The 23,217-nt window shown below is 35.7% G+C and overlaps 1 protein-coding gene and 1 non-coding gene across 2 annotated transcripts in view; one reads left to right on the forward strand and one right to left on the reverse strand.

The window, feature by feature from the left end:
• The first annotated feature begins 315 nt into the window (after positions 1 to 315).
• LOC112445293 (U6 spliceosomal RNA) lies at positions 316 to 422 on the forward strand. The gene has a single exon (XR_003033650.1). It is a non-coding gene; the product is annotated as a U6 spliceosomal RNA (small nuclear RNA).
• Positions 423 to 1,202: 780 nt separating this feature from the next.
• LOC132344341 (dachshund homolog 2-like) overlaps positions 1,203 to 23,217 on the reverse strand; it is a 361,118-nt gene continuing 339,103 nt past the window's right edge. Inside the window, exons 3-4 of the mRNA XM_059883832.1 lie at positions 7,428 to 7,540; positions 1,203 to 1,285 (exon numbers count right to left, since the gene is read on the reverse strand). Of these exons, the coding sequence (XP_059739815.1) occupies positions 1,203 to 1,285; positions 7,428 to 7,540 (196 nt within the window). The remainder of the gene's footprint in view (positions 1,286 to 7,427; positions 7,541 to 23,217) is intronic.

The raw sequence follows: 23,217 nt of genomic DNA on the forward strand, positions 1-23,217 counted from the left end.
AAGGAAATAAAAGTAAAAATAAACACATGGGAGTACATCAAAGCAAAAATCTTTTGGACAGTGAAGGGAACTATCAACAAATCATAAAGGCCACCTACTGAGTGGGAGAACATATTTTCAAAGGATATATCTGATAAGGAGTTAATATCCACACACACAAAAAAAACTGCATACAATTCCACATCAAAAGAGCAAACAATCCAATTAAATCTGTGTAGACATTTTTCCAAAAGAAGACTTACACATTGCCAATAGGCATGTGAAAAGATGCTCAACATCACTAATGATGACTAATCAAATCAAAACCAAAATTAAGTGCTCGCTTCGGCAGCACATATACTAAAATTTGAATAATACAGAGAAGATTAGCATGGCCCCTGCCAAAGGATGACACATAAATTCGTGAAACATTCCATATTTTTACAATATTGTAAAGTAATTATCCTCCAATTAAAATAAATTTATTTAAAAAAAAAAAAACACAATGAAGTATCAGCTCACAGCTCTCAGGATGGCTATTTCGAAAAAGGCAACAAATAACAAGCATTGGCAAAGATGTGGAGAAAGTAAACCCCCGTGCACTGTTGGTGGGAATTAATTGGAAAAAATATGACATTTCCTCAAAAAATTAAAAATAGAACCACCATAAGATCCAGTAATTCCACTCCTGGATATTTATCCAAACAAAACAAAAGCACTAATTTGAATATATATTTACACACCTATGCTCATTGCAGCATTATTTACAATAGCGAAGATATGGAAGCAACCTAAGTTCCTATCAATAGATGAATGATTAATGAAGAAATGTTATACATATAAAATAGAATACTACTCAGCCATAGAAAAGAATAAAAACCTGCCATTGGGACAACATGGATGGACCTTGAAAATTGTTCTTTTTAAAACTTAAAGTTTAGCTACATACATACACATAGACAGGCTTCCTCAATGGTTCAGTGGTAAAGAATCCACCTGCTAATGCAGGAGACATGGGTTCAATCCCTGGGTTGGGAAGATCCCCTGGAGAAGGAAATGGCAACCCACTCCAGTATTCTTGCATGGAGCATTCCATGAAGAGAGGAACCCAGCAGGCTACAGTCCATGGGGTTGCAAAAAGAGTTGGACAGGACTTAGCGACTAACCAACAACAACAATACACATTGACACACCTTAAAGATGTGAGAGTGGTTTATAAAGCACTATACGTTTTTATCACCATCATCATCATCATCATCACCATAATCCTGCAAGGTTTGCTTAAATTCCAAGTTTTCCCCTCCACCTACATTGGAAATAAGCAATGGGTTTTCCTCTATAAGTCTTCAAGGCAGTACAAAAATTGGTAGGAGTCTAAAAAGGTGGGTGGGAACACTTTTTAGGTTAGGATATTTATACAGAGGGAAAAAAGCATTGAAAGATATTAAAATAAAAATATTTGGAAACCCACATTTAGCTAAAATAATGGATGGAGTTCCTGTTATTAAACTGATAAAATTAACCTTTTTGGTTAGTAGAGAAACAGTAAGTGTATGTAATCTAAACTAACTATTAGAAAATATTAGTCATTCAGCTCTGGCTCCATTCAGGCCAATGATTCTTCCTGGGCACATGAGAAATAGAGATAATTGTTACTACCATTTTTGACATAAAAGCAATCTCCATTTGTGTGACATGAAGAATGCTTTACAATATTAATCATTGAAAAAGTCAAAAATAGTCACAGGAAAAAAATGTTTTAAGTCAACCATTAAAAAGGTTGGTTTGTTTCTTTCTAGATAGATTTCTCCTGTGTTACACTCACAGAAGAAAGGCTTAGGACCACTCTGTCCTACTTATGACCACTTCTTAGCAATCAAACTGAGTAATTATACAAAACATGTCTTGTAAAGGGAAGCTGATTCCAATCATGCTATCAGGCTAATTGACATTATATCATGTCATAAAATTGACATATCACTATGAAGATTTGGCAGGATTCTACTTATAGCTCTGCCAATCCTGAGTTGATTTTTGAAGCTACTATTACTGGATTGGATATTCATAGGCTCAGTTTCCCAGGAACATAGATGGCAGCTGAAATTCCTAAAAATATTTTACCACAACAGAACTCAAAGAAAAAAGAAAACAGCTGAAGAATCTTCTACCTTTTAAGAAATGAACACTATAGAAATTTTATTTGAAGCACTTTATTACTTCCTTGTAAGGTGTCAGTTTACATCTCTCTCAGGCCAAATTCCACATTTGTCTGTCTGAACCAGTTCATAAGCCAAGGAAAAGGGAGTAGTCATCTTTTGTAAAGTTCAAAGACACATATGACAAATCCATCCTTTGAGTATGATTCAGGGATATTAGCACTTTTGCAGTTTTGCTGAGAAAGATGGGGATAAAAGTCCTTCGTTTTCCCCTCTATAACACAAAACATTTTTTAAAAAAATACTAGATAATAGGATTATTATATATTAATGACCTAACAAGGAATTAAGATTGTTTCTATTGTACAGATTCTACAATACATGGCAAAAACAATACAATATTGTAAAATTTTAAAAAAATTAAAAAATAAAAAAAAAAGAAATAGAGACAGAGACATGAGATGAGAATATCAGCAGTGCAATATATGAAGGCAAAATACAATTAAATTTCATCATTTTGTAATTACTCAGTAAAAGGTTGGATGGAATTTGAGAAAACTCTGACTCACAAAATAAATTTTAATGTGTTCTAATATTTTTTCATATTGTTTGGTGCAGAATGGATGTTCAAGAAACATTATATGTTAAATGAAAACCATAAATTCATATATATATTTATCTAAAGATAGATATTAATCAATAGATAGATATTAATAGATCCTATATCTCTGGGTCTATAGTTACATAGATAGTCTCTAAATGAATATCAGACAACATTGTCAAGAATACTTCCTAAGGATCCTATCTCAGTGAAAAAAGTATTATCATCAGTAATTAGTAAGTTGATTATTTTGTATAGAAATAAATTATTTGAACTAATTGTTAGATACCTAAGTACATTTAAATTTCCCAAGTATTTTAGTATGGAATATGGAATGCAGACAGTATTCAGTTGTGTCCGACTCCTTGTGACCTCATGGACTGTAGCCCACCAGGCTCCTCTGTCCATGGAATTTTCCAGGCAAGAATACTGGAGCACATTGCTATTTTCCTACTCCAGGGGATCTTCTTGACCCAGGAATAGAGCCCGCATTTCTTATGTCTCCTGCATTGGCATGCGGATCCTTTATCACTGGAGTTACCCAGAGAGCCAAGTATTTTAATAACTCAATACCAATATATACACAGACATTTTTATTTATACTTTTAACTGGCTAAATAAGATACATTTGATATCATAGACTTTAGCATAGTGACCCTGAATTATCTCAAAATTTTAATTAGTGGGGTTGAATGAATTGGTTTCTATTATATAGGGGAAATATGACCAAGAAGAAAATAAACACATTTGAAATGAAAATAAAACAAATCAAAAAGGAATAAAGTCATATAAAATAGAAATTTTAAAAATTACCTATATGCTAAGCAGATAAAAACAACATGGCATACCTGACATTATTCAATATTATTCTGCATTGTTAAGAATTTACATGTCAAGCTATGTGAATAGAGAACTCTTCTTAAATCTAAGCATGATGACTTAACCATTTCTAAACCTTTTCACTTGCATGTTTTTGCTTGCAACTGTTGGTGGGGATTTAAAAGCAAAATAATATACAAAAAATCACTATATTTAAAAAGGAACATTGTGATCATTGCATTTTATTACCCTTAGACCCCATTTTCAAATTACAAATGCAAATAAACAATATAAACAAATGGAAAACAAGTTTCATTTACTTAGGCAAATTCAGCAGGATTCAAAGTAGGCTCACCAGACATATGACCTTGAAACAGAAGGTAGCAGCACACTCACCAACAATTATTCAGTTTTATGTAAAATTATACACAGTTGTAAAATATTATCTCTTTCTTTACATAAAATGTTGAGACTTAAGACCTGAAACTTTATTGGAAATAATTTTAATAATCATTTGAGAAAAAAGATAATTCTCAACCCATAACACACCATATTAATATCAATTGAATTCTTCTAAATTATATTTAAATAAATTAATGAAAATTAAGCTGGCAATGAATAGTAAGTATAATATCAAATATGAAACTTGCTGATAGCTAAATTGAGAATTGATTTTATCTCAATTATCTTTGCTAATGGAGGGGTGAAATGGTGTATCTAATGCAAAATAATGTATAATCCCAGAATTATCTCTACTTGGTTCACAGAGCCTTTTTTATTCTTATATGTCTATAGTTGAGTAGGATAGCCTTAGGCATGTAAAATAAATTAATGTATTCTAAGAAAATAAATTACTACAGAGCTGTGCAGACTCCTTTTCCTCCCCCTATTAAATGATTTTCTGTCTGCCATTTAGACATAAGTATTCATGCCTTTTCCTACTCAATCCCTTATCTATCTCTATCATCTCTTTCTAGGTACAAGCAAAGGGTTTTGAATTGAGGAGTCTTTTTTTTCCCCCAATGTTTCTCACTGTGGTAAATTCAAGTTGTAGGAAGGAAGGCCAAGGTTTTAACCCAAGGAAGGAGCCTCCATTATCTTGGAGGAGCTGAAGCATACGTGCCAAGTAAATTAGGAGCAGATGAATACCTCAACCTGGATTTTAACATGTACTATAAGACATCATGATGAGGAGGGAAAAGTATTGGCCCTGGACTTTAAAAGACCTGAGTTTGAAACCCAGTTCTGTTACTCAATTGCTTTGTAATCTTAAGCAATTAATGTAAATACACTGAGCCATGTATTATTTACTTGAAAAATGAAGACAATATTCATAAACCTACTGTGAAGATTAAATGAAGTACATATAAAACACCCATGTCTGGTGCATAATAGAAACTTAATATATATTACAGGTTTTCCTCAACAGATAAGGTACCAAAGTTTACTTGAGTACATTAGCTTCAAGGCAATTATAAAATCCTTTCTCTTCTTTTATCTACATAGGACACATCTTTGATCAGGACATAGATCTGATTATATGGTAATGATTTTAGGCTCTGTCAATGTGTTTTAAAAAGCAGAGATATTACTTAGCACAAAGATCCATTAGTCAAAGTTATGGTTTTTCCAATAGTCACGTATGGATGGGAAAGTTGGACTATAAAGAAAGCTGAGCACTGAAGAATTGATGCTTTTAAATTGTGGTGTTGGAAGACTCTTGAGAGTCCCTTGGACCGCAAGGAGATCAAACCAATCAATCCTAAAGGAAATCAGTCCTGAATATTCATTGGAAGGAATGATGCTGAAGCTGAAACTCCAATACTTTAGCCACCTGATGCAAAGAACTGACTCATTGGAAAAGACCCTGATGCTGGGCAAGATTCAAGGTAGGAGGAGAAGGGGACAACAGAGGATGAGATGGTTGGATGGCATCACCGACTCAATGGACATGAGTTTGAGTAAATTCTGGGAGTTGGTGATGGACAGGGAAGCCTGGCATGCTTCAGTCCACGGAGTCACAAAGAGTCAGACATGACTGAGTGACTGAAGTAAACTGAACTGAATGTGTTTTAAATCAAGAAATAGATTATCATTTATTGAGCATCCATGACAATATATTTCAGGGGATAATATGTTATCCCTTCTATATTCATTTATATGTGAAGGGCTGCTTTCTTCTTGTATCAGAATTTGTTTATAAATATTTAAAGTCTAAAAAATTATCATCTAATCCCCAAAGACTCTTCCTAAATTTTCTATTTTAGCTAATGACATTATCATCCAACTGATAACATGAATCATCCTAGACTTCATCGTCTCACTCTCTATTTTGATCAAGTATCAACCGTGATTAATTCTAATTATGAAGCAACTCTGAATCTCTTTTTTACTCTATTGAATTTTCCTTAGTTCAGGTCCTCGGTATTTCTCCCTTCATTGCTACTTTCCTTCAACAGCAATTGTTTTTAGAGCATTTACTCATTTACTTATCAGTGGTCCTTTAACCTATAAGAGCTGGTTTTTTTTTTTTTTTTTTTTTTAATCTGAACAAAATCCTACATGAAATAGAACATGTAAAATTCTGAGACAGAAGTGGGAAACCTAGAAGTACTTCTGCAATTCTGTGTAAGCCAGTAAGGAAAGTGCTTGAAAGACACTTTGGAAAACTACTGCCAGGGACAATCCTAAACTGCTGAACATGATAGGTTCACAAACTTTTTTTCCCCCCACTTTAACTGTATTGTCTGTAAGTCTCTCATTTTAAATCTCTCCTTTGGTCTCTGCCACTTAATTGCTATTGCCCCTAGGATACTAGGCTTTTTCTCATCATTGTACATCTACATTCTACATTCAGAAGATGTTTTCCCTCCTATTATCCATCTGCTAAACATTCAGCCTATAAGGCATAGCTCAAATCTCTGTGAGCATTACCCAACTTAACAAATTGTTTTAGTTGCTACCATTCTGTGATATTATAGCACCTTATATATACTTGTATTGTAGTCTCTATCATACTTCAATGAAATTATTAGTTTACATGAACTTATGTGACAAGGACTGCTATTCATATAATTTTGCATCACCTAGGACCTAATACCCAAAACACAGTAGGTGTTTGTTTGTTTGTTTGTTTAATTTTTTGTATCATTGAAGGTATAAAGATAATATTATCATTAAATACATTTTCTTTCATATAGTAGCTTTAATGATTTTCAAAGCTTCAGTTACAGAAATAGCAAGCAAGTTTAAGTGTTTTGTGTGCTTTTCTTTTTTTAGAAAACAAAAAATGGTCAGTGCTAATTTGTAAGACTGGTATTTTTAGGGAAGTAGTGTTTACCACAGTGTTTGATGAAAAACAGTGAATCATTTAAGACAATGACTATTTCCACTTTCTTGTCTAATTGTAATGTGTTACCAGGGATGATACATATTATTTTTACATTTTATCCTAGAATATTAACATAGAAAAGATGTCCAGAACTTTTAAAAACAAAAAGAATATTATTGAGACATATCAATAAGCAGGTACAGTACATCCCGTCAGAGGTTTTGAGAAAATACTAGTTTGGCCAGTGACACCCTCCCCCAATCTCTGCCCTCAACATACAAAAACACACATACATACACACAATAAGGCCATGAAAGATATTTCCTACAAGGAAGTGACAATTAATTTTTAAGTCATGTCCATTTGATTTGCATCATTGGAGTAACAAAACTGTTTTCATGAATATTCAAAAATCCAATAATGTAACCTCTAGTAGAGCTTGAAAAACTCTGAAGGACAAGGCAGTTAGTTCAATATTAGTTTATTTCAAATGTTGGGCAATATGAAGAGACAAGGCTGATCATTGGATGGATTTTATTACCTGTTGGGGTGATAAGTCCTGGTGATAAAAGTCCTGGGATTGAATGGGGCAGAAGGCGAGCACTGTCTTGCAACACTCCCAAAGAACGCTTAGGAGGCCTGCCAGGCCTTGAACTGTTGGAGAAAAAGACAAAGATCAGGTTAAAATACACTCTTTGGAAATGCCATCACTTGCTACATTCACCTAAACCTTGTTTAATTGTCAAAAATGATAGAATTTTATATTAAAGACTATTTTCATTTATTACTAAAAGATCAATACTTTTCTTTCTACTAAGCTTCCCAACATACTTATGGTTGTATGTGTGCTCAGTTCTGTCAAGACTCTCTGCAACCTCATGGACTGTAGCCCTCCAGGCTTCTCTGTCCATGGGATTTCCCAGGCAAGAATATTGGAGTGGGTTGCCATTTCCAATGCCAGGGAACCTTCTCAACCCAGGGATCAAACCCGCATTTCTTGTGTCTCCTGCACTGGCAGGCAGATTCTTTACAATATAGTTAAGGCAAGCTTTAAAACCATAAGAGATTAATTTCTAGCTTAGATCTATTTAGACACCAGCACTTTGCATTGCAGCTTACCTGTTGTGAGAAACCCAAAGTTACCTTCTGCTCTTAAAGCTACACTTCATCCCTGGTATTAATACATGCAACTGAGATACGGACTCACAGAATTAAGATGGTACAGAATGTGAAGTGATTAACTCTCTGCTCAGCATGCCAGAGGTGAGGGGTAGAAAGCTGAAATGTAGAATAAGACCTGATGTTTATTAACATTTCCACAGCTTCCACAGCCCACAAGGAATAAAGATCCCCTATCCTCAGTAGGTTTTTTTCCTACCTAGTATTTAAACCAAGCTGTATAACTGGCAGTGTACTCACTTGGAATGACTTTAGTATGGAAACCTACCACCTTTGTAATCGGTGTATTTTTTCACAGATTGCTTGGTATTTTTAAGGGAGTTGACGTTAAACTTAAAACACTAACCTATTATATTTGCATTCTTTACCCCGGTGTGAGTAGTTCAGGAATTGCAGTTATAAATGCTAATCCATAAAATATTGAAATAGAAAGTCAGTATCAGGCTTCCATCTTGTACTCTAACACAGTCAGTGTACGCAATACATTATTTGAAAGCTGTCACTACAATAAGGAGACTTATAAGTCATTGAACATTAGGACTAAGTTATTCTCAAGTCATGAAATATATTTCAAATATTTTCAACATTTTTAATGCTGCCTAAAATATTGCTGCTGTTTCTTGGTAGAAATGTAGTTTATAAATCTGAATAATAGGGATTTTCATAAAATACTGTAAAATACTACATTAAATAACCCAAGCCACAAAAATTTATAAGGTTCTGATAGAGAACATTTCCAAAAAATGACTTTTGTTCACAAAGAAATTTAAGTTAAATCTCACTCTATCAACTTTGCAGTAATAAAGTGCTCCATCAATGTAAGACAAACTGCTTTTAAATGAAGACAACTTTTAACAACCTTGACCTTACACAGAGGCACTATTACTCAGTTCATTTTTCACTTACCATGCTGATGCTATTTCTTTTTATTATACATCAATATTGTATATCAATCTAGTATGAAATATTCATTTTTCTCATTTAATGTTTCAATTTTGTAAACTGAATCTCTTCTTCTTTCTACTCAAGTTTGGGTCATGATTTATTTTATTTAATTCAGTGTTGTTATTCTGTTTGTCCTTGCCCTGTTTATGGCTTCCTAACTCTTCCTAATACTGATAAGAAAGATATCCTATTTACTTTAAATGTCCTAAAGGATTTCAAGATCACTAAACAATATTAGTCAGGTTATATCCAGTCATTAGAAGAAGGCATGTTATTTTGTTGAGTAATCTTCAAGTCTGTACTTTCTTCTTTTTTTTTTTTAAATTGGAATATAGTTTCTTTAGTTTCAACTGAACAGCAAAGTGAATCATCTCTACATATACACATCTCTACATACACCCTCTTTTTTGGATTTCCTTCCCATTTAGATCACCACAGAGCATTGAATAAAGTTTCCTGTGCTATTAAGTAGGTTCTCATTAGTTATCTGTTTTATACATAGTAGCATATATATGTCAATCCCACTCTCCCAACTCATCCCACCCCGCCTTTCCTCCATTGGTATCCATGCATTTATTCTCTACATCTGTGTCTTTATATCTGCTTTTACAAATAGGTTCATCATTTTAAGGACACTCTACTCCTATATAGTCAGTCATTTTCTTCTGTTATAATATTTACTGTCTTTCAGGGAAATCCTTTATAACGTTTCAGTCTTATGTTAATAGTCACAGGGGAGACAACATCAGATCTGGCTATAGAGTCTCACACCACGTTTTACTGTGTTGGAAGGAAAATTTCAAAATTGTTTGCCTAGTTAAGCAATTAACTACAGAGAAGTCTATACTTTCTAAGTGCTTCTCTATGTCTTTCTATTTATCAGAATTCAAGCCTACTAACTTTATTAAAGCCCACCTGATAACTCTTTGTACTCACCCAGCATAAAAGTTTCAGTGCTGTCTTTATGCTTACAATCACTGAGCTTTATGCTTTCTTTCTGATGCTCTCTCTATGTCTCGGAGCCAGTTGTTGACAGTATATTTTGGAATCTATGAGATTTAAACAGTTCTTTTCCAAATTTCTTGGTCAGTCTCATGATTTGATGTAGCAATGACCTCATCGCTTATTCAAACATCCAATAAACAAACATCCACTAAGTGCCCATTCAGTTTGTGTCCGGCATCGAAACTAGCTATCAGGGTTACAGAGGTTAAAATGTAAGCTTGACAATGGCAATGGTTTTTGGTCTATTTGTTCAGTGATATATTGTGAGAAACTAGAATATAGTTTCTTCTGCTTTTGAAGAGCTTAAGGTACAGTGATAGAGATGTGTATTTGACCTGCTACTTAAAATTTATGATTAATTCTTTAGTGAGTATGATTGTGTGATGAATACTTCCAAACTTGATTAAACTTATCAGTGAACAAAATCATATCCAGATTCCTTTGTTTATATTAGTGGAAAGAAGACTTGTGCCCCCAGAGTAAATTAATTAGAATCAAGATTGTGAAGACGCTTTATAATCAATAGCATTCTAAAAGATAGATTTATTCTAACTTTTAGAACAAATAATCCTCAGTAGTAAAATATCCCTAGCACTAAAGTTCCTGCACTACTTTTCAAAGAACACAAGCCTTACAACATGAGAAAAGACTATGGAGGACACTGTAGAAAGTTGGAAAAGATTATTCTTGATAGATGATCTTGCCATACTTATCTTTAAGAGCTTTATTAGCATCAGGCAGATGTTTACATATAAATCAAGAAAAAATAAACATGTGGTGGTTTAACCAGAAAATTGTTATTCAGATGACAAATAGGTTGAAAGGTCCAGCACCTTGTTTCTGCTAAAATATTAATTGGATTACTAATTTCTGTAATGATTTATTTCAAAGGGCACAAATAACCATGTAATTACTCTTTAACTGAACGATAATTGCTTGTTGGCAATTATTTGTTTTCAGTTTAATTACAAGGTTATTTGTACTCTGTAAAATAAAACAGGCCTTTTTTAAAGTTTCCACCCAAATGACTCAGTGGCTATGTCACCCAAGAACACTATTAACAAAAGTTTATGGACCTTGGCCAACAATCCCCCAAAGAGCAAAGCTCCTATTAAACAGCTCAGCTAAATCTTTGAGAGCATCATTTTTCTAAAATCAACATTTATAGGTGGTTTGGAGGGAAATTATACCAAAGAACCATGATTTTCTCTGGGTTCAGTTCATTCTGTAACACAATTTATCCTGTTATGTATTTTACCATTCATTCTGTAAACTTCTTCAGGAGAAATGAAATAGTAACGAAGCTTCCTGAGATTAAAGAATAAACCAAATTGAAATATGTATCAAGAGTATTTCATTTTTCTGCAGTTAAAGTGGATTACAAACTCTGTAGAGTTGACAGGTCCCTAAGAAAGAAATTCCATAGGTCTTCTGGTGTCAACAGTCTGTAAGATATCCATTCCAAGTTGTAGTAACATAACTGATACTTTGCTCATTAAGATTATTAAATTTCACTTGAAGCTGTTTTCATTTTGTATGATCAGCTATTTGTATATGAATCAAGGACTAAGAATTTAGAAAGGTAATTTTATTTCAAAGAAAAAATCTTGTTAATGAATTAATTAGTGATTTCATGAGCCTTCAATATATTTAATATAAACCATATAGTTAGCACATGATTTAGCAAGGAGTCACAAGATCATATCATCCTCTTCAATGAAAGTTTGGCTTACTACTCTTTAAAGAAACACTCATAACATTTTGGGACAAACTGAGAAAATTGCTGAAGTTATAGTGGCAGTTAAGTGTGGTATTAGCAGCAACTTGTAAAGATTGCTACAGTTGGATTCCCAAAGTGGGAGTTGTCAGCCATGACCTGGGATTCACTTTTCAGAGCCATCACTGATATTTAAAATCCCCTTGTATAGTCCTAAATGTGTCTTTTTTTTTTTTCAACTATGTTAGAAGCCAAGAAAGCCAAGGATGACATTAGCTTTGAAGGTGTTGTTTACCTGACTGTAAAGTGCTTTTTTTCAATATGCTTATTAAATTAAATAAGAATCTTTCTTTCAGAACAATAGGACTTTTAACTGCATCATGGATTAATAATAATCTATAAGGTCTCACGTTTATTACAACATTTCAAGGATGCCAACAGTAGTTAAACTCTACCTGACCTTTCAGTGTTGATGAGGAGAAACAAACTCTGATCTCACAGCAACCTAAATCCATCTTCTTTCAGTGTTGGCAAACTGATCACTTGTCTAACTATTGCATTGGATTGTATTCCCAACCAGATCAAAGGCAGCAGCTACCAATTCAGCACCCGGGAAAAAGCTATACATGAAAAATCGGTGGTTAACATTAATCATATATGAAACTGTTCAAGTTGATAACTGGAAACTGGTCACTATGGCAACTCTCATAAAATGGTGCTTATGTTAAACTGTGCATCAATCAGCTCTTGGTTTATGGGAATTTAAAGTGTGGCTCATCAAGTCTCCAGAAGATTTCAACACACACACAAAAAATACTAGAGTCAAGATCATATATATTCCATTACCATTTACTCCTTTTTTCATTTCTTATAAGCATAACCAAAACTTAAATTTGAATATATTAAAAGCATCAATACCATCATTCCATTAGAGTTAGTAAAGTTTAGGAAATTTTCTTTAACATAAGGGTGTTCATGGGACGAGGGAAAATACCCCTTGCTAGGGTCACATATTATATCAAGGATCATATAAAATAATTCATATTTAGCATTAATCTTATGATTGTGTGTATGCTCAGTCATGTCTGACTCTTTGTGACCCCAAGGACTACAGCCCATCAAGCTCCTCTCTCCAAGGAATTTTCCAGGCAAGAATACTGAAGTGTGTTGCCATTTTCCGTCCAGGGGAACTTCCTGAGCCAATCATTTTAAATAGGGATGTTTAATTCATTTGCTAATGCTAAATTTCTATTTTTCCTTCAATAAAAATAGAAATCTTATGTGACAGACAATTTTGGGGTTGACTACTCACTTGATTGTATAAATGTGAAGCTATTTTTATACTTCATTTGCTTGATCTGCTCCCTATTTAAATTAAATGTGCTCTAGGCCTGCTGTTAACACTTTTAAACACATTTACTTTTTGTCATAAACTGACTAAATTCTAATACATGTCTTAGTGTAAATAACAAAGACTGTAAAACAGAAATGCTGGTATATGATGAATTCTTAGCAGCTTCTTTCCTTTCTGATTAACAGAACATTGATAACACTGATAGTCTCACTGAATCTTAGTAAATTTTAGAGTAAACTAAATTAAATATTCCCCCTTCTAAAGTGTATCTTTTCACAGTCTGACACAATTTTGTTTGGTTTTAAGTTTATTTTTAATTGGAGAATGATTGCTTTACAATGATGTGTTGATTTCTGCCATGTATCAACATGAATCAGCCATAGGTATACATATGTCTCCCTCCCTCCAGAACCTCCCTCCCATGTCCCACACCATCCCACTTCTCTAGATTGTCACATGGCACCCATTGAGCTTCCTGCATCATACAGCAAATTCCCACTGGCTATGTGTTTTACAAATGGTAATGTATGTTTCTATGCTACCTTTCTATTCATCCCACCCTCTCCTTCTGCCGCTGTGTCCACAAGTCTGTTCTCTATGTCTGCGTCTCTATTACTGCCCTACAAATAGTTCATCAGTACCATTTTTCTGTATTCCATATGTATTTGTTAATATACAATATTTGTTTTTTTCATTTTCTGACATTTCACTCTAGAAAAGGCTCTAGGTTCATCCACCTCACTAGAACTGACTTGAATTCATTCTTTTTGTTGCTGAGAAATATTCTATTGTATATATGTACTATAACTCCTTCATCCCCTCATCTGTCAATGGAAATCTAGGTTGCTTCCATGTCCTAGCTATTGTAAAGAGTGCTGAAATGAACAATGGGGTACATGTGTCTTTTTCAATTATGGATCCTCAGAGTATATGCCCAGTAGTGAGATTGCTGGGTCATATGCAAATTTTAGTCCTACTTTTTAAAGAAATTTCCATACTGTTCTCCATAGTGGCTGTTTCAATTTACATTACCATCACAGTGCAACAAGGTTTCCTTTTCTCCATATCCTTTCCAGCATTTATTGTTTGTAGATTTTCTGATGATGGCCATTCTAATCAGTGTGGGGTGATACATCATTCTAGTTTTGATTTGCATATGCAGAGTACATCATGAGAAACGCCGGACTGGAAGAAGCACAAGCTGGAATCAAGATTGCCAGGAGAAATATCAATAACCTCAGATACGCAAATGACACCACCCTTATGGCAGAAAGCGAAGAGGAACTAAAAAGCCTCTTGATGAAAGTGAAAGTGGAGAGGGAAAAAGTTGGCTTAAAGCTCAACATTCAGAAAACGAAGATCATGGCATCTGGTCCCATCACTTCATGGGAAATAGATGGGGAAACAGTGGAAACAGTGTCAGACTTTATTTTTTGGGGCTCCAAAATCACTACAGATGGTGACTGCAGCCATGAAATTAAAAGACGCTTACTCCTTGGAAGGAAAGTTATGACCAATCTAGACAGCATATTGAAAAGCAGAGACATTACTTTGACAACAAAGGTCCGTCTAGTCAAGGCTATGGTTTTTCCTGTGGTAATGTATGGATGTGAGAGTTGGAGTATGAAGAAGGCTGAGCACTGAAGAATTGATGCTTTTGAAGTGTGGTGTTGGAGAAGACTCTTGCGAGTCCCCTGGACTGCAAGGAGATCCAGCCAGTCCATTCTGAAGGAGATCAGCCCTGGGATTTCTTTGGAAGGAATGATACTAAAGCTGAAACTCCAGTACTTTGGCCACCACATGCGAAGAGTTGACTCATTGGAAAAGACTCTGATGCTGGGAGGGATTGGGGGCAGGAGGAGAAGGGAACGACAGAGGATGAGATGGCTGGATGGCATCACTGACTCGATGGACGTGAGTCTCAGTGAACTCCGGGAGTTGGTGATGGACAGGGAGGCCTGGCGTGCTGCAATTCATGGGGTCGCAAAGAGTCGGACACGACTGAGCGACTGAACTGAATTGAACTGAATAATGGACAATGTTGAATATTTCTTCATATGTTTATTAGCCATCTGTATGTCTTCTTTCAGAGAAGGCAATGTCAACCCACTCCAGTACTCTTGCCTGGCAAATCCCATGGATGGAGGAGCCTGGTAGGCTACAGTCCATGGGGTTGTGGAGAGTCAGACACGACTGAGCAACTTCACTTTCACTTTTCACTTTCCTGCACTGAAGGAAATGGCAACCCACTCCAGTACGCGTTGGGAGAAATATCTATTTAGGTCTTCTGTCCATTTTTTGATTGGGTTGTTTGTTTTTCTAATATTGAGGTCCATGTGCTGTTTATATATTTTGGAGATTAATCCTTTGTCAGTTGCTTCACTTACAATTAATTTTTCCCTATTCTGAGTGTTGTCTTTTCATCTTATTTTTGGTTTCCTTTGCTGTTCAAAAGCTTTTAAATTCAATTAGGTCCCATTTATTTATTTTTGTTTTTATTTCCATTACTCTAGGAGGTGGGTCATAGAGGATCTTGCTATGATTTATGTCAAAGAATGATGTGCCTATGTTTTCCTCCAAGAATTTTATAGTCTCTGGCCTTACATTTAGATTTTTAATCCATTTTGAGTTTACTTTTGTATATGGTGTTAGGAAGTGTTCTAATTTCATTCTTTTACATGTAGCAGTTTGCAGATGATATGATACTATATAGAGAAAGTACTAAAGATACTAACAAAAAAAATACTAGAGCTAATCACTGAATATAGTAAAGTTGCAGGATACAAAATCAATACACAGAAATCACTTGCATTCCTATACACTAAAAATGAAAAATCAGAAAGAGAAATTAAGGAATCAATCCCATTCACCTTTGCAACAAAAAGAATAAAATACCCAGGAATAAATCTACCTAAGGAGACAAAAGATCTGTATATATAAAACTATAAGACACTAATGTAAGAAGCAAAGATGACATAAACAGATGGAGAGATATATCATGTTCTTTAATTGGAAGAATCAACATTGTGAAAATGACTATATTACCCAAACCAAAATACAGATTCAGTGCAGCTCTTATCAAATTACCAATGGCATTTTCCACAGAACTAGAATAAAAAAAAAAATCCACAATTCATATGGAAACACAAAATACCCTGAATAGCCAAAGCAATCTTAAGAAAGAATGGAGCTAAAGGAACCACTCTTCCTGACTTCAGGCTATACTACAAAGCTATAGTCATGAGACAGTATGGTGGTGGTGGTGTTCAGTTGCCCAGTAATGTCTGAGTCTTTGCAACCCTGTGGACTGCAGCATGCAGGTCTCCTTGTCCCTCACCCCCCCACCCCGCAGTTTATCCAAGTTCATTTTCATTGCACTGATGATGCCATCCAGACATGCCAACCTCTGACATCCTCTTCTCCTGCCCTTAATCTTTCTCAGTATCAGGAGTTTTTCCAATGAGTCATCTGTTTTCATCAGAAAACTAAAATATTGGAGCTTCAGCTTCAGCATCAGTCCTTCCAGTGAATATTCAAGGTTGATCTCCAATAAGATTGAGTAGTTTGACTTCCTTGCTGCCCAAGGGACTTTCAGAAGTTTTCTCCAGCACAAAAACAGAAATATAGACCAATGGAATAAGAAAGAAAGCCCATAGATAAACCCACACACCTATGGACACTTTATCTTTGACAAAGGAGGCAAGAATATACAATGGAGAAAAGACAGTCTCTTCAATAAATGGTGCTGGAAAAGCTAGAGAGCATTGTATTAAAAAAATTAAATTAGTACACTTCCTAACACAATTTAATATAGGCTTTCTTGAACTCAAAGAATATGTCACTGTTCAAAAGTCTGATGAAGAGAATGGTAAGTTAATACTCACATTTGGATACATTCCAATAACATAAGCATGCTTTTGGTTGCCAGAATTATAAAGTTGAGGGTAATTTTGATTCTCCCTCCACTTCTCCCTTCATTTTCAGTCTCCTATATTTTTATTCCATTGTAATATGTGTTGCAAATTTCCATCTCTATCCATTCCTGTTTTTAACACCCTACTTCAGGCCCTTATCACTTCATGCCCAGGTTATGTTCAACAGGTTCTCAGCTCCAATCTATTCTACATAAACTGTACTCTGAATATTGGTGAAACATCCCTTTCATCATGTCATCCTTTGCTCTTCAATACTTCCTGATTGCAAAGAAAATAAAATCTAAATACTGTAGTCTCTCAATCTGCCCCAATATACATTTATTCCTTTTTATTGAAGTACTTATTAAATGAATGTTTTACTCCAGCTAGCTGGATGAGTAGATTCACTATGTGCTAAGTATAGTACTTGATCTTAGAATCCTTCCATTAGGAAACATCTTCAAAGTATTAGGATTCCTGGGGACAAATTTTATTAAGCTCCACTGTCCTGGGAAGATTTCATTATAATCTGCTGCAAATACTGCTGTTTTTCTGAAAGACTACTGTCTTTAACTTTGTGTCATCATACAGGCTATCTTTAATGATGATCACAATGGGAACATTAGCACCAGCATTAAGTGTGTGTGTTTAGTTCTGCTCAGTGCAGTCGCTCAGTCATGTCCGAATCTTTGTGACCCCATGAACTGCAGCAAGCCAGGCCTCCATGTCCATCCCCAACTCCCGGAGTTCACACAGACTCATGTCCATTGAGTCGGTGATGCCATCCAGCCATCTCATCCTCTGTCGTCCCCTTCTCCTCCTGCCCCCAATCCCTCCCAGCATCAGAGTCTTTCCCAATGAGTCAACTCTTTGCATGAGGTAGCCAAAGTACTGGAGTTTCAGGTTTAGCATCATTCCTTCCAAAGAAATCCAAAGTCTTATCTCCTTCAGAATTGACTGGTTGGATCTCCTTGCAGTCCAAAGGACTTTCAAGACTCTTCTCCAACGCCACAGTTCAAAAGCATCAATTCTTCAGTGCTCAGCTTTCTTCACAGTTCAACTCTCACATCCATACCTGACCACTGGAAAAACCATAGCCTTGGCTAGACAGACCTTTGTTGGCAAAGTAATGTCTCTGCTTTTCAATATGATATCTAGGTTGGTCATAACTTTTCTTCCAAGGAGTAAGTGTCTTTTAATTTCATGGCTGTAGTCACAATCTGCAGTGATTTTGGAGCCCAGAAAAATAAAGTCTGACACTGTTTCCACTGTTTCCCCATCTATTTCCCATAAAGTGATGGGACCAGATGCCATGGTCTTCGTTTTCTGAATGTTGAGCTTTAAGCCAACTTTTTCACTCTCCTCTTTCACTTTCATCAAGAGGCTTTTTAGTTCCTCTTCACTTTCTGCCATAAGGGTGGTGTCATCTGCATATCTCAGGTTAATGATATTTCTCCCAGCAATCTTGATTCCAGCTTGTGCTTCTTCGAGCCCAGCGTTTCTCATGATGTACTCTGCATATAAGTTAAATAAGCAGGGAGACAATATACAACCTTGATGTACTCCTTTTCCTATTTGGAACCAGTCTGTTGTTCCATGTCCAGTTCTAACTGTTGCTTCCTGACCTGCATATAGGTGTCTCAAGAGGCAGGTCAGGTGGTCTGGTATTCCTATCTCTTGAAGAATTTTCCACAGTTTATTGTGATCCACACAGTCAAAGGCTTTGGCATAGTCAATAAAGCAGACATAGATGTTTTTTTCTGAAACTCTCTTGCTTTTTCCATGATCCAGCGGATGTTGGCAATTTGATCTTTGGTTCCTCTGCCACTTCTAAAACCAGCTTGAACATCTGGAAGTTCACAGTTCACGTATTGCTGAAGCCTGGCTTGGAGAATTTTGAGCATTACTTTACTAGTGTGTGAGATGAGTGCAATTGTGTGGTAGTTTGAGCATTCTTTGGCATTGCCTTTCTTTGGGATTGGGATGAAAACTGACCTTTTCCAGTCCTGTGGCCACTGCTGAGTTTTCCAAATTTGCTGGCATATTGAGTGCAGCACTTTCACAGCATCATCTTTCAGGATTTGAAATAGCTCAACTGGAATTCCATCACCTCCAGGAGTTTTATTTGTAGTGATGCTTTCTAAGGCCCACTTGACTTCACATTCCAGGATGTCTAGCTCTAGGTCAGTGATCACACCATCGTGATTATTTGGATCGTGAAGATCTTTTTTGTACAGTTCTTCTGTGTATTCTTGCCACCTCTTCTTAATATCTTCTGCTTCTGTTAGGTCCATACCATTTCTGTCCTTTATCGAGCCCATCTTTGCATGAAATGTTCCCTTGGTATCTCTAATTTTCTTGAAGAGATCTCTAGTCTTTCCCATTCTGTTGTTTTCCTCTATTTCTTTGTATTATTCACTGAGGAAGGCTTTTTTTTTTTTTAATCTCTTCTTGCTATTCTTTGGAACTTTGCATTCTGATGCTTATATATTTCCTTTTCTCCTTTGCTTTTTGCTTTTCTTCTTTTCACAGCTATTTGTAAGGTCTCCCCAGACAGCCATTTTGCTTTTTTGCGTTTCTTTTCCATGGGGATGGTCTTGATCCCTGTCTCCTGTACAATGTCATGAACCTCAGTCCATAGTTCATCAGGCACTCTATCTATCAGATCTAGTCCCTTAAGTCTATTTCTCACTTCCACTGTATAATCATAAGGGATTTGATTTAGGTCATAACTGAATGGTCTAGTGGTTTTCCCCACTTTCTTCAATTTAAGTCTGAATTTGGCAATAATGAGCTCATGATCTGAGCCACAGTCAGCTCCTGGTCTTGTTTTTTGTTGACTGTATAGAGCTTCTCCATCTTCGGCTGCAAATAATATAATCAATCTGATTTCGGTGTTGACCATCTGGTGATGTCCATGTGTAGAGTCTTCTCTTGTGTTGTTGGAAGAGGGTGTTTGCTATGACCAGTGCGTTCTCTTGGCAAAACTCTATTAGCCTTTGCCCTCCTTCATTCCATATTCCAAGGCCAAATTTGCCTGTTACTCCAGGTGTTTCTTGACTTCCTACTTTGTGTGTTCCTACTTTTTGTGTGTGTTACAGCTAGCCAAAATAATATTTTTCATGTCTGGCAAGAGAAATCAAATTGGTAACTATTAGTATGTGCATAATCCCATGATGATTTCAAGAATTTACATTTCATGTTTGTCAATCAGAAAATTCATAAATATGCTGTTAATATCACAATTCTGAAGAGATTAGTAATAAAATTTTTAGGAAGCTGATCACTATTAACATCAATCTATGATTAGGAATAGCACTCAGAAGCATACATTCAAATGATAAATACAGAAGCCAACTTTCTTTCTGATTTAAAATCTTCTTAAAATTTTGCTTAACGTGGATAAATATTAGCAACCAGTATTAAAATAAAACTACTTTAAACAGTCTTAGATATTCAGTGTGGTGCAGTGGAAAGCACTAAGACTTAAACCTGAGATTGGTAGGCAGAATTCCAAAATTCTCCTCCATCCCAAGATTTCCAGTTCTAATTGCTAAAACTATGAAAGTAATGAGATATTACGTTATGTTACATGGCAAAGGGGATTTTCCATATGTGATTAAAGTAACTAATCAGATGACTCTGAATTAATAGGAAAGAAGATCATGGCTCAGACGGTAAAATGTCTGCCTACAATGCAGGAGGCTCGGGTTTGATCCCTGGGTCAGGAGGATCCCCTGGAGAAGGAAATGTCAACCCACTCCAGTACTCTTGCCTGGAAAATCCCATGGACAGAGGATCCTTGCAGGCTACAGTTCATGGGGTCCCAAAGAGTCGGACATGACTGAGAGACTTCACTTTCACTTTCAAGATTATCTAGGTGAACCCAATATAATTGCATGAACCCTTTAAAAACAAAGAAAATCACAGAACATATCATTACTGGTTTGAAAATGGCGAGGGCTGTGTCAAGGAATGTGGGTAGCTTCTAGAAGCCAAGAGCAACCCTGGACTGACACCCAGCTAGGAAATAGATACACAAGTCTTACAATTGAAATGAACTAGGTTCTATCAACAAGGTCAATGAGCCCATGAGCACATTCTACCCCAGAGCTTCCAGATAAGAGCCCACCCTGAACAGCACCTCAATTTCAGCCTTGTAAGACTGTGAATACAGTCAAGTTTCTCCAGACTCCTGACAAATAGAACTGTGAGTCAACAAATGGTGTTGTTTTAAGTTCCTAAATTTGAGGCAATTGCTTGCACAACAGAAAACTAATATACTAGTTTTGACATTATTGAGCTGTGTGCCCTCTGGTAAATTACATGACTATTCTAAATGTGTTATTTCTTTTTTTTTTTTTTTCAATAATGACAAACTTTTATTAAAAATATTAAAAGCGAACCAATACCATCCCAAATAATAAACATTGTGTTTTGCACCATTTTCTGTACATTTTGAAAACTGTAGTCACACAAAACTTTTTTCTTCTTTTACTTCTTTTTCTTCTCTTATTCTTTCTCTATTTTATTTTTTTTAATTTTATTTAATTTTTAAACTTTACATATTGTATTAGTTTTGCCAAATATCAAAATGAATCCACCACAGGTATACATGTGTTCCCCATCCTGAACCCTCCTCCCTCCTCCCTCCCCATACCATCCCTCTGGGTCGTCCCAGTGCACTAGCCCCAAGCATCCAGTATCATGCATCAAACCTGGACTGGCATCTCGTTTCATACATGATATTTTACATGTTTCAATGCCATTCTCTCAAATCTTCCCACCCTCTCCCTCTCCCACAGAGTCCATAAGACTGTTCTATACATCAGTGTCTCTTTTGCTGTCTCGTACACAGGGTTATTGTTACCATCTTTCTAAATTCCATATATATGTGTTAGTATACTGTATTGGTGTTTTTCCTTCTGGCTTACTTCACTCTGTATAATAGGCTCCAGTTTAATCCACCTCATTAGAACTGATTCAAATGTATTCTTTTTAATGACTGAGTAATACTCCATTGTGTATATGTACCACAGCTTTCTTATCCATTCATCTGCTGATGGGTGTTATTTCTTTTGACAGTTGGAAATGTAAACTAAATAATCCATGAGTCTGATCACTAGAACCATGTTACATTTCTGGTCAAAAGCAGATAATTCATTAAATTCTAAGTATATGTAGTTCTCTATCTTCTCATACATCTATTTTAGTTCATATTTTAAGTAAAGCTGCTGGGTTGCTTATATGTAAAATTACTCCGAAAATGGGAAAAATGTGTACAAAAAACAATAGCATTGTCTTCACCTTATTGTTGTGTGCAGAAAATTCATCAATATATATGAACACCAGTTTAAAGGCTAAAAGTTCTATATGACTTAAAAGAAGGAAATTATGACACATGCAATAACATGGATGAAACTTGAGGACATTATGCTAAGTGAAATAAGGAAGTCACAAAAATACAAATGCTATGATTCCAGTTATATACAAGGTATTTAGAATAACTGGGGCTTCCCTGGTACTCAGGGGTAAAGAATCCACCTGCAATGCAGGAGACTTGGGTTTGATCCCTGAATCAGGATTCTCCCTGCCCCACCCCCCACCCCCACTGCCCAGAGAAGGAAATGACAACCTACCCCAGTCTTCTTGCCTGGGAAAATTTCATGGACAGACAAGCCTGGCAGGCCACAGTCCATGGGGTCACAAAAGAGAGGGACATGACTTTAGTGATTAAACAACAACATCTAGAAGAATTAAATACTCATGGAAGCAAAAAGCAGAAGTATGTTTTCCAGGCTCTGGGAAGCAGGGGAAATGAGAGTTGTTGTCCAATGGGCATAGAATTTCAGTTTTGCTAGATCAAAAAGTTCAGGATTGACACACACACACTAAGAACTCATCTCAGTATTCTGTAAACCTAACCCTAACCCTATCTCTGTAATGGCCTATATAGTAAAAAGTGGAAATGTTAGTTGCTCAGTCGTCCCTGACTCTTTGCGACCCCATGGACTATAGTCCACCAGGTTTCTCTGTTTATGTGGAGAAAGAATCTTAAAAAAAAAAAAAGAGAGAGAGAGAGAGAGAGGGTGGATATATGTATAATAGATTAACTTTGCTGCAAACCCAAAAATAACACAACATTGTAAATGAACTATACCTAAATAAAAATTATAAAAAATAGGAAAACAATTTTAAGAAGCTGAGATCTGTTTCA

Source organism: Bos taurus, chromosome X (assembly GCF_002263795.3).
Source record: "Bos taurus isolate L1 Dominette 01449 registration number 42190680 breed Hereford chromosome X, ARS-UCD2.0, whole genome shotgun sequence".
Taxonomy (NCBI): domain Eukaryota; kingdom Metazoa; phylum Chordata; class Mammalia; order Artiodactyla; family Bovidae; genus Bos; species Bos taurus.